The following is a 12,495-nucleotide window of genomic DNA, read 5'->3' on the forward strand; positions in this document are numbered from 1 at the left end:
CTGCTGAGGGCTCCATGTGGCCTTGCGTTTAAGCCGTTACTTTGTCTGATTCAGAGTCCAATTCTGAGAGGTGTCAGCAAATAGCAGTTGTAGGCAGTCAGCCCTTCGCTCTCCGGGACCAGGAATTGCCCCCTCTCACAGCTGTGCAGGGCCCTCCAGCCACCCCCCTTGAGACCAAATTCAGAATAAGAGTGCAGAAACAACCCTCGGGCTGGATAATTTGTACCCTCGATTGTAGGCACCTGTGAAGGGGAAGCAGGTTACCTCGACACGCCCACAGGAGGCGTCAGGGACATGGACTATGGAGCATTTCCTTAAGCCCTTTCAATTCTAGTCTGAGAGTTAAGGGCAAGCAAAGGTAGGGGCAGCCTTTCTGGAGGGAGGAAGAGGAAAGACACCAAAACCCACCAATCCTCAGCTGAGAGTTAAATCACAACTCGTGTTAACTGGAGTCATTGAGGACACTAATAGATGGGGGCAGAAAGGGGGAACAAAAAACAAGTAACTTGCTTGTGGGAACATTTCCAGACCAGTCACTTCCAACCAGCCACACATGGGAGTTGCCCTGTTGTGCGGCCTTCTTTTTATGCACGTTGGCACTGGCTCCTAACTTCAGCCCTGGGCTGCTTTTAATAAGAGATTAACCTGGGGCCTGAAGCATCCGCTTCAATTTAAGCTGGGTGAAAACAAAGCCTGATTCTCAGCTGGCAACGTCAGCAACATGCCAGTGAAATCGGGGGGTTGCATTCATTTGTACTAGTTGAGGATCTGGCCCAGGGTTTTACAAAGCTGGAGAGAGAGAAATGGCCAGGATTTTTTTTTTGGCCATTTCCTTTGTAGTTATTTTGCCCCAGAAATAACGTTCTCCCATCACATTTGTACCCCAGACGCTGTGGCATCCGGCTAGTGCAGGAGAACAGGGCAGCAAAACTGACTAGATCCAAACAGCAATGTCAACTCAGCTGCTTCCACAAGCCAAGCTGAGCAAAGACATTTTTCCAGCCTTTGTTTAACCTTTTTTAAAAACCACACAATCCTCTTGCTTTTGATGAGAGACGGTGCCCTCTGCATCCCCTTGAGATGGGATTTGGTTTCTTTTAAAACCCGACAGCATCCCCGTAAGAGTCCACAGGAGAACAGAGCTGCAAGATCAGCAGGATGGCAGGAAGTTGGGGGCATGGACTATAAAAGCTGGGTCCCGCACTCCAGATATGGTGCCAGTGAATCCGTTGCCATCTCAAGCATGGCATAGGAATTCCAGCCTGGTTGCCATCCCAATGCTCAGTGGAGAACACTACCTATACAGCTGCATTCGAAATAAGCCTTTGTCTGTGGGGAGCAGCAGGCCCAATGTTGCAAGGCACCGAGCTCCTTTGATCTCAGCGAATTTGATGGAGTTGCGGTTGCTCAACGGCAGGGAGGGTCGGGCGTCAGTATCAAGAACTCCGTCATCATCTGCAAGTCCAGTCCCGTTATGGGCTAGATCGTGCAATCCTTACACGCGTCCTTCCCCAAGGAGGGAAATGCGCACGTCGCAGAAGCAAGGCCTGGGATTCTTTTACTCCCATAAGCAACCCAGGCAGCTCTATGTTAATGCTTTAAGGGAGATGTGCCAGTTAACAGAAGCCTCCAACGCTCCCCACACAGCACCATGCTCTCCTGGCTAGGAGAGAGGCTGGTTTTGCATAAAATCAAAGGGGAGGAACTGAAGAAAGAGTGTCAGACGTGAAAGGTACCAAACACCCATTTAATGCAGGACTCAGACACAAGAGGGGAAAAGCTGTGTCACTCGTGTGGGTAATGATCCATCAAGGGCACCAAGTAAAGACGGCTACGTGCTGCTGCTAGGGCCAAGAGGTAGCAAGGCTGCATCACGTCACGTCAGCGCTGCCAGCGTCGCTTCTGTTCTGTACGGGAGCCCCGGATTATTAGCCAGCGCAGTCCTGTCTTCACAGCTCCCAGACATAGACAAACTTACCATTCGGAAACAGACCCAGGGTAATTAAGGCACAAGAGTCGCACCAATGCTCAGAGTCCTTGCTCCACTTCTACCACTGGCGGAGTGTCCATTCGGCTCCATGGCTGGGGGATCTCTGTTTTGCCAGAGAGGGTCACCAGCTGCTCTCCATGGCAGAAGCAGAAAAGAAGTCCTCCGGCAGCTGTCCTAGGAGCCCATCCAGGTCATCTGCAGAGACAGGAAAAGAACAGGGGTTTGCATCCATTTTTCCCCCCACTTAAAGTTTCCCATTTAATCCCCAGGGGCGACCAGTCCCCATCACTGGGGGATGAACCCTGTCACAGCAGGATTTACGTTTTCAAGTGCATGGACCCACCTCTATGGATGGATCACTAGGGGAAACAGCCAACGTCTTCTATTTTCTTCCTGGATTTCCTATAGGCGGCAGCCGCGACCCCCGTGCTACAGTGGAAGGCATCCGGGCCACTCAGTGGGTGGTCCAGATTCTCAACTGCTTGGCACCCGCCACTGGAACCAAGTTTTCAAGAGACCTCAGCTCCCACCATGTGCCCAAGCGGAGCTCTTTGGGGAACCAGGCCCATACTATGTTCAGCACAATCTGCCTTACCCATGTCACAGGCTTCAGCCCCCAGGGACTCCTCTTGGGAAGGTCTGTTGGACCCCGATTTGCTGGCTCCGTGGCTCCCCGGGCATGGCAATAACCTTCCAGGTGATGGATCTGCATCCCAGCTGCTGTCTGCATCCCTCCCGGAGCTCCACATGTGCTTGGGGTTGGGAGCACCTCCGGTGATATCTGCTGGAGCAGTCTGCTGGAATTCAGCCGGGCTTCGGACCTACAAAAAGCCAGACACCGCTGAGATGCTCTGGGCTTTCCCTTGGTTTGCTCTCAGCACCCCAGCGCTAGGCCTTCGTTCCCTGGGGTCTCACGTCAGTACATACTCCCCCTAGGGAATCGCCATATTCTCTCCAGCTACCTGCGGAACAACCTCCTCCAAGGACTGGGCCTCGGTTCCTCCGGAGTCCATCACAGCACCTCCTTAGCCATGCTCAGCTTCTTAGCCCAGCTCTCTCAAGCGCCTCCAGGCCTGGCCAGACCAGCCTCCTGAAACACCTCACAGAACACAGGAGACGCCCCCACGTGCCATCTAGCATGGCTCTCTCCTCAGCAAGCTGGACACATCGCACCGTACCTCTGAGGACACTGGCACCGTCCTGTCTCCCCTCTCTCCATGCTCCTGAGATGGATGCAGGGGGCTCCCGTCCCTGGACTCCGGCACGTAAATCTTCACCAGGTTGTTGGGGGTCACGTTGAGGTAGTGATTGCGGTGGGACGGGGAGAACACCCCCACCTGCAATGAAAGAAAAGCTACTTGCCTGTACACACAATGCTTTTCACGTGTCAGGCTTCACCAGCCTCTGGGACAGATGACTGGCAGCGCTGGAGACAGATGCCCCAAATCCAACACAGGCACAGTGTGGGATAGATTTATAGGCTTCCCCACCCTCTTGGAGCGGCCAGCTGAGTTCAGTCTCTGGCCCATTCAGTCACTGGCCTCAGAGGACAGCCAGCCCCCAAGGAGGGCAATCTGTGCTGGCTGGTTATTGCCTACAGAAGGGTTTTAGTGGAGGACAGCTGCCACTAAGAAACAGACCAAGAGCTCTCTCTCCTGATCCCCTTCATCTCCAATAATGAGAGATCTCTGGGGCTGGATGCAAATCAGTGACTGAGCAGCAGATGGATCTGCACACCCCTTATTAAATCCACATGCCCCAGAACTGGAGCCTTGAAAGCATCTCCGTTGCCACAAGGATCTACCTCCAGGGAAAAAAAAAAAAAAACCCACACTCACATACTGAAGGACGCTTTGGTAACCCTGGCCCTGATCCCCTGCGCCTCACGTACCTGCTTCAAGAGAAGCACCGAACCGGCCTTCAGGTCACTCGGCCTCTCCTCCAGCAGCAGGCGGTGCACCGTCCCCTGCATCTCTCCTGCGGACAGGACAGAGAGAACCCATCAGAACGCGGGGCGGGCGCAGTGCAACGACGCGGCTGCCACAGTGCTTGGTGCCATCACACATGGGCCAAACCAGCCCAACCTAGTGAAGGACAAGGGGTCAGACTGGAGTGTTACTCATTCAGTGCGTCCCGTCTTGCCATTTCCAGCTCAGCTGCCTGGCTCCTATAAAGGAGAAGCCCACTCGAGGACACACTGCCAGAATCAATCCTGTACTGGCCCCTGGGAGAGGAGACCCAGCTCATCACATCCCTCTCTCATGTCCAACAAGTGAATCCTCCTCCACGCAGCGTAGAGAGGCCTGGGAGAGTTCCCAGCTAACAAGAGGCCAGAGTTAGATGGTGGATGGATCACTGGAATGACCAACATTTGTGGGCATCTGCACGCAACTAGGGGGGCAGCGAGTCTCTTGCTTGAGGAGCAGCAACTGATTGCTACCGGAGTGGGAGAGGAATCTAACCCACCTACATACAGAACTGCACGACCGTGTGTGTGTATTCGAGATCTATAAATAAAACAGGGCACCACGAGAGGCAGGCTACAGAGCTAATGGGCCACTGATCAGACGAGAAGGAGGTGCCTCAGTTGTGTGGTTCAGAAGGCAGGCGACACCAAGAGTGAGCGTGGCAGAGCTGACAGACGGGAAGCTGCGAGGGCCATGGGGAAAGCCAGCAGGCAGGCACTACACAGATTTTCAGATGGGAAACTAGATCTTTGTACTAAGGAAAGGTTGGCTGGTTATTGGCAGTCGTTACAGTTCCTTTGCTGGTCAACCTGCCCCTCGTGACCCTCAGCCCAAAGGGTTAACCTCGGTCCTTACCGGTAGGGTCCCTGAACACGGCACTGGCGTCAACGTTGGTGCGTGTCAGTGACTTGATCATCACCGCCATGCTGGGGACCTTGTTCTTTGGGAGCTGCTTCAGGGCTGCCTGCAGAGAGGACAGACAGAGAACCACGGTCCATGGCAACTCACTGAGCAGAGGAAGGGACGCCTTACGCCGAACCCGGCTTCAGGAGATCAGGGTCCAATTCCAGCCTCTGCCAGAGTCCCCGTGTGGCCGTCAGCAAGTTGCTGCCCTTCTCTGTACCCAGATCCCATGGCTACAACACAGGAATCATTCAGTCTTGTCTAGAGAGACTGGAAGGTCTTTGGGGCAGGGGCCGTCTCTCATCATGCACATGTTCAGACCCCAGCACAACGGAACCCCGCTCCCCCAGGGGCTTGGAGGTGCTGCTGTAACACCAGTTACTAGAATAAATCTTCAAGGACCAGGCGGAATTTAGGGCTTCTGCTGTGACGCTCCAATCTCATATTACGTGTTCTGCCAAGGGAAGGGGGGCTAGGATCATGGCATCCACCCTGGGCCCACCAAGGCAACTATGCTAAGAACAGAGCTTGTATTTGATCATGCAGCCCGTGTTCAAAGAGCCCAGCCTGGTGAGTCTTAAAACAAAAAGCGTCTGAATCACACCCATCGCTGAAGGGAGGAGGCACCGCCACAGCTCTGATGTCAGCCTGGAAAGCTCTTCTGTCCCTCCCTTGTTGCGCCTCAACCTGAGTAGCACAAAGGGAGCACAAGAGGGCAAAGGATCTGCCCCAGAAGCATTGCTTGCAGCCCCTTGTCCTTTTGGAAAGGGCGCAGGTGGCCCTCAGGCTCAGAAGAGAGGGACACCACTGGATCAAAGCTTATTGGCATCTGTCAACATCTGTGGTTCACTCCACGCTACCTCCAGCGTGTACAAAGGGACGGGAGGGTAGTTTTAACACCCTCTGGTGCACGTGGCTTGTTATAAGCCAGTGTAGTTGCAGTGTGGCTAGCAGGTGTCTATTTGCATGATAAAGAGATGCCTGTTCATTTCAGTCGTGGGCTACTTTGATCTGGGGCTCAATTATTTTCATTAGCCCTTCTCCTTCCACACAACTCCCACCTCTTAGCCCCCACAGCTTTCCAGTAGGTAAAGACTGAATAAATCAGTCACTGCCTCTACACGTCTCATTGCTTATAAACAAACGGGCCAAACATTCTGAAGGAGGCAGCAGAATAGAGGGTCTGGTTACGGGTGATAAGTGCTGCTGCTGGATTTCCAAGATCAAATGGCTTATTTCAGTCAAAGCATTAGCAATGACTTCGGTAAAAATCAGAGGGAAGCTCAGAAATTGTCACGGGCACTTGTGGTTAGCCAAGCTGAACGCTGGGATGAGACTAAACTACCTGCAGGTGCTGAGTTCTGGATGATCATTCACTAGATAAAGGCACCTGTGCCTACTTGAATGGGGGCAACCAGGCATAATTATTTGGTTATAGCGGACAGCTGGGTGTATTAGGCATCATGCCAGTGCATGTCTGAATGAGACTTGACTACTGTTTGTCAACTGCTCTGAAGATAAAAATGCTGTGTGGGTGTCCATAGAACAACCATTTTCTAAGACTAGTTTGTGCAGAGATGGTATTTCCCATGGGTCACTGCATCTTAGCGGGAACAATCCTGAGACAACGGGATAGTATTTTATCCTGGGAGTCCATGTTCTGCAGACACAGGACATACCTCCCTGGGGCAGCAGCAGGGACACGACCGTGGTTGTGAAAATGGAGCCACTGAACATGCTTTTAACTGAACAACTTCTCAGTTGAAGCCAGATTAGCGCTGCACTCCTGTGGGCCAGCGTTGTTCTCAACTCCGGCTGCACTAGCTCTGTATCACGGGCCAGCACTGGCAGTTACTAGTGTCCTGGTGACAAAGAGACACTGTCAGCTAACTGCTGCTTCAGACCAGTTAGAGCAGGCTCATCTGCCCTATGCAGTTCTTTCTTGTTGGGTCTGAACAGTGCAGCTGAGGAAGCCAAAAATTATCAGGTGATTTGAGATCTGGGAAAAGCCCAGATGCCAGTGCAGAGGCAACAGCGAGGACCTGAACTGAACTCGTCTTTCCAGGAAGTAGCCTTCACATTCAGCACATTCCTTACCTTCCGTAGCACCATGACCACGCTGTAGGTCCTGAGGAAACAGGAGGGGTCTCTCTCATCCAACTGCAGCTCCGTTTTCATGGCAAGCCAGGGACCTTTTCCAAAGTCCTCTTCAATTGGCTGCTGGGAGCTTGGCACTTCCTGGAGTTGTGTAATGGACATGATCATTATGTTTAGAATCGAATTGAAGTTTATCCTGTACTAGCGCCTCTTCGGCTATGCAGAGACAAAGCCTTGGCTCTAAGTAGAGCATTGGGGGAATGAGAGCTGACCCTCGCACCGAATCAGTGCTACTCGAGCACTTTAGGACACCCCTATCTTTTTTATTTGAGCCATGACCCCCGTTATCCCAGATCTAGGCTTGGAAGGGTTAGATTTTTATCAGTAAATGTCAATTTCACTGAACACATACAAAAACAATATCTCCATCAATTATAATCAAAATATACAGCTAGGCAAAGCAAGAAAAATGCTGCTTGAGAACTAGTTGGAATCCAGTGATTTAGACTTTGAATTAGGCTGGTTACAAATGGACTAGCAAATGAATAGTAAAAAACAGGTATGATCTGTTGATTTAAGGATATTTACTTTGTATGTTTTGAGATGAGCTGCTTTAATGACTTATAAAGCTTTCAGTTTTTGAATCTCAACATCTAGTGTCAATAAATAATGGTCTGAAACCCCCTCCCCAGAATTTCCCACAACTGAAAATTTAAATAGATAAAAATCTAAAAAATGCTATCATCAGTCAGATTTAAAAAAAAAGACCAAATTCTGCCAAGCCTACCCATATCTGAGGTCTGGTCTACACTAAGTTGACCAAACCCTGGCATAGATGCAGATTTATTGACGAAGAGTGCCTTCGTCGACCTTCATCATCCAGGGAAGTGGTGTTCCTACACTGATGAAGAAACTCCTTCCGTCAGCGTAAGGCTGTGCGCGCGCTACAGGGACAGCACATGGGCCGCAACGATTTGCTGATAGGTTCTCAACTGCTTGCGGCCCAGTGTCTTTTCTTACCAATTTCTGTGCTGTTTAATGGAGACGGCGCAGGCCAGAGATCCCTGCTCCACCACCACCCCGGAACTTAGAGAAAAGTTCTAAACCAGGCCTAAGCGATTTCATCTCTGACATTCAGGTCTGTCAGAAGTGTCCAAAATACCATCACTCTGGGAAGAGGCGTGGGGTAGAGGGACAATGCTCTGCCCCAAGGAGTAAACAAATGGCCCATTAGTCTCTAGCCGCCGCAAATTGCCCTGGTCACAGGGAAGATTAGCATGTCTGCTCTGAGACATTCCTAGCAGCACATCTGACTGCAGCAGCTGAGGCGTACAGATCACCAAAAAAAAAACCACTCCCCAATATCAAGGGACCAGGATCATGTGGTCTATTTGTTGCCTAGATCCCTGGATTGTTCTGAAGCTTTTGGGTCTCTCTGATTGGCTTTGCTAATGTTTATTTCCACCAACATCTCCCAGGATCAGGACCAGCTTTTGGACCACACCCTCATACCACTGTTGGATGCAGCCAGCATGGAACAGTGATGCACTTTGGGGTGCTGCGTCCAATTTGGACACTGTTTCTGCTAGAGGCGTTTGGAGTGGGGGACAGGGAAAAATGGGTATTACCTCTGTCCGTAGCTTTGCCAGCGCTCCGTGGGCTGGAGTCTGAGGAGTGGAAATCAGGATTTCCTCCAGATTTTTCCCACCATGCTTAGGAGAGAGAGAGAGAGAAGCATGTGGTACTTACAAGTACAGCTGGATTAGGTATGTGCTCAGGAAACTCTCAGAAGCAATTAACACATTTTACAGCTCTCTTAGCAAGTCTCTAGGGCATCAAAAGAAATCCTTCAACAATAAAGGGGTTCTGCTACAAATTTTATTTAAAGAGTGACAGTCAAGGCTGGGCTGGGGTCTCTGCCACTGCGGTCAAGGGAGAGGTCGTGGGCCTGGCTCCCTGGGCTAGGAAGACTATGGCACTTTCTGGCCAGTCACAGAATACTTTTTGCCAACCAGTCTAAGTGTGAAACTGGTCTCAGCTTTGATGCTGGCTTGGTTAAAAGGAGTTTACGGTGGTTATACGAAAGAACAAGAGAGGGGGATAAAAGAGCTGTGGGGGTAGGGAATCACCACAAGAAAAGGATACGTTCCTACCAGTTAATAAAGCACCATACCCGCACTCTCCCACGTAACCTACTTGTGCATGCACCTGTAAGTGCAGTAAGATAGTGGCCCCCAAAGCTGCATTCCTGCCTTCAGTGTTGTCCAGAGGCTTCAGATGCCCCTGAAATATTCTGAATGACAGGTATTCCTAAGTGGTCATCATATCTAGATACTACTGCCCAGATCCTCCAAGGTATTTAGGTAGCTAACTCCCACTGAAATTGATGGACGTTAAGCACCTAAATACCGGAGGATCTGGGCCTACATGGCTATGTAGCTGCCTCTCTGATCACCATGACGATGGGAGGATATAGGTCATGCTCCCCATGACCCCCCTCCTTGCTTGCTCTGTGGCCAGTGGATGCTGTGTGTGGATCATACCTGAAAGGCAACACGTGGATTAGTTCAACCCCTTGATGTCCCGTTTGGAGTTGCCATTTCCCACCGAGATATCAGCCACTTCCTCTGCAACGTGTCCTACCTGATGAGGGAGAATCCCCGCAGGTCCTGGGAAGCGGCGAGTTTTCACCCGTGAAGGGGCCCAGCCAGTGGCCCTCGGGGTCTTGTTGGCTGCCGTGACCAGCTGCACAAGGTGATTGGTGACCACCGGTGTCTGCAGGGTCCCAGCAGCGGCAGAGGCTGAATAGGGAGCCCTTGGAGTGGAAGTCGAGGAGTCCACGCAAGTCATCAAGGGCCGTGGGCCTGCGGGGAGCCTAACAGATGGCCGCCAACTGCCGCCTCTGGGTGTGGAACAGCCCTGACTGGACGTCTGTGGTGCCGGTGGCCTTGGATGGCCACTCCCGGGTGAGGGGAGGCAGGGGGCCTTAATTGAAGCCATAGAAGGGCTGCTTGCTTCGGTTCCAGCCTGACCCCGAGAAGTTTGCAAAGGCCTCGAAGCGTGGCACCTGGGAGCGGAGACAGTGCCACGAGACACGCCTGCGGCAGTGCTGCCTGGCGGGACGGCATTCACCCGGGAGCTCACCGGAGCGACTAGGCTAGACTGAGAGGAACAAGAACCCGCTGTGCTCGGCCTCAGCTTTAGTTTCACAGCAGGGTCCGCCTGCTGGAACGGGGACAGATTCTGCATTCTGTCTGCCCCCGTCGAGACGGCCCGAGTCCCCTCGTGCTGCAGAGAGACCGAGCCGCCAGGGCTAGGAATTGCCATCGGCCCTCCCAGCCGAAGCTTTTTGAACGCTGTCCCTTCATGGCTGCTCTTGTCCCTCCTGCACGTCTGAGGGGGCATCCCCTGCTCAGCCGTGGCAGGCCCAGGCCTGGACTGCATGCCCGGCACGTCCAGCTGCACGCAGGCTGCCAGACACAGGTCATTTTCAAATTCATCATCATGGGGAGCTTCCGGAAGGGGAGGCTGTCGGCTCACAAACTTGAACCCCGCTGCCAAGCTGCAGCTCGGTGGGCAGTCACTGGTGTGGTTCGAAGTGTGCAGGGCTGGAGCGGCCAACGTGGGGGCCACCTGGTTCTTTAGAGTCTTGAAGCCCACAGCTGGAGGATCCACAATCTGATCATTCACCACCGTCAGGGGCCTCAGGCCAGGTGTTTTGCTGGAGGGGCAATCAGCCCCAATTCTCAGTTTGGGAAGGTTCTGCAGCCCGAAGGCTGGGGACAGCCTGCTGGTACTGAGAAGAGTAGGTAGATGGGACTTGCAGGCGGGTGCCACAGGGCTGCCTGGGTCTCTCAGCCCAGAGGAGAAGGGCCTCAAGTATCCGGAGTTCACAGGGATCGAATCTGAGAACTGGTTCTCTGCATCCTCCACGGCCGACAGGAAGTCCTGCAAAAGCAGATGAGGCACCACAAAGATCAAGCTTTCTTTACACAGGATGCTCCAGTGATTCAGCTAACCTGGCCCTTTAACTGAAGAGCCCAATACAGCTACAAAGATCAGACACTTGCGATAGTCCGCCCTGGACCAGGACCGTAAAACACAGCTGGACACAAGGCAGATAGGGGCAGTTGTCGGGCCCATAGTTTGCAGGCCTGCTCTCTCTTTACATGGTCCGAGAGCGGGGAGAGACGTTCTGACGGCATCTCCCTTGATACGTGGCGGTGTCATTGACGGCCAAAGCGGTCTGCAGCCCTGTACTCCGCTCATTGGGGGACAAACGCCCCACGGACACCGCATCTCGCAAGCGACTCCCCCGGCTTCCTTACAGGGCTGGTGTAAACAGGGACGGAACTGAACTAGGAGCAGGATCCTGGGGCGGTGTCAATGGCTGGGGCTCCATGGAGGAGCCGGACCCAGCAGCCGCCTGCCTCGCCCGTGGAGCAAGGATCCTCCCTCCGCCCCCCCCCGGGTGCTGGTTCGGCGCTGGCCCGGCCCGGCTCCCAAGCGTCGCCTCACCTCGTCGGCCAGCTCCGCGTCCACCGCGAACAGCTGCTGCAGCCGGGCAGCCTGGGGGAGAGAGACAGAGACAGAGACAGCGACTGAGACAGCGGCGTGGGCAGGGGCCCGCCAGCCTCGCCCCCCACGGCCCCTGCAACGCCCGGGGCGCCAGGTTCCCCCGCCCCCGGTGCTGCGGGGTTAAAGCCGGAGGGACCCGGGGCGTGTCCGTGCACGGCCAGGCGGGGCTAGCCCGGCCCCACGGCGGCAGGGCTGCACGGGGGGGCCAGGACACGAGGGTGACCAGCCCCCCCGCAGCTCCTTCCCGGGGGGGGGGTACGGGGGTAACCAGCCCCCCCCCGCCGCGGTCTCCCTTTCCGCTGTCTCGCCCCGAGGCGGGGGGTCCTTGGCCGCCCTGGCACCCCCGGGCCTTCACCCCAGTGCCGAGGGGGGGGGCGTTACCATGGCAGCAGCGCAGAGTCCAGGCCGGAAGGGCCCCGCTGCCACCCGCCTCGCAGCGCCCCGGGGCCTGGGGCCGCCTCCCCTTTAAAGGGCGGGGCAGCCTGCCTGCCCGGGGCCGGCGGGCGCGAGTCACTCCGCCGCCTTAAAGGGGAGGTTCAAGGAGCCACCGGCCCGCGGCCTCCGACTAGCGCTGGGGAGGGGAAGCGGCCAGCCGCCAGCGTCCGTCTGTCCATCCATCCGCTCACCGACCCGTCTGTCTGTCTGTCCGTCCATCCACCCACCAGTCCGTCTGTCCATCCACTCACCCACCCGTCTGTCTGTCTGCCCATCCACCCACCAGTCCGTCCGTCCGTCCATCTTTCTACCCACCAGTCCATCTGTCCACCCATCCATCCACCTGTCCGTGCATCTGTCCTAGGGTACCCAAATAGCAAGTGTGAACAATTGGGATGGGAATGGGAGGTAATAGCCGCTTTTATAAGACAAAATCCCGAATATCAGGACTGTCCCTATAAAACCGGGACATCTGGTCACCTTAATGTGCCCCCCCCATCCCTCTGTGTCAACACCCATCCACCC

The 12,495-nt window shown here is 54.2% G+C and overlaps 1 protein-coding gene across 1 annotated transcript; it reads right to left on the minus strand.

The window, feature by feature from the left end:
• Window positions 1–1,733: 1,733 nt before the first annotated feature.
• On the minus strand, window positions 1,734–12,016 carry HROB (homologous recombination factor with OB-fold). The gene is made up of 10 exons (XM_067541066.1): window positions 11,917–12,016; window positions 11,476–11,526; window positions 9,601–10,905; window positions 8,586–8,669; window positions 6,958–7,098; window positions 4,813–4,921; window positions 3,882–3,967; window positions 3,169–3,327; window positions 2,586–2,811; window positions 1,734–2,185 (listed from the first exon to the last, which is right to left on the minus strand). The coding sequence occupies exons 1-10, from the start codon at window positions 11,917–11,919 to the stop codon at window positions 2,112–2,114; spliced, it is 2,238 nt and encodes a 745-aa protein (XP_067397167.1). The 5' UTR covers window positions 11,920–12,016; the 3' UTR covers window positions 1,734–2,111.
• Between the last annotated feature and the right edge of the window lie 479 nt (window positions 12,017–12,495).

This window comes from Emydura macquarii, unplaced genomic scaffold, assembly GCF_026122565.2.
Source record: "Emydura macquarii macquarii isolate MOO-44397 ecotype Brisbane River unplaced genomic scaffold, CSIRO-AGI_Emac_v2 contig_629, whole genome shotgun sequence".
In the NCBI taxonomy this organism is placed as follows: domain Eukaryota; kingdom Metazoa; phylum Chordata; order Testudines; family Chelidae; genus Emydura; species Emydura macquarii.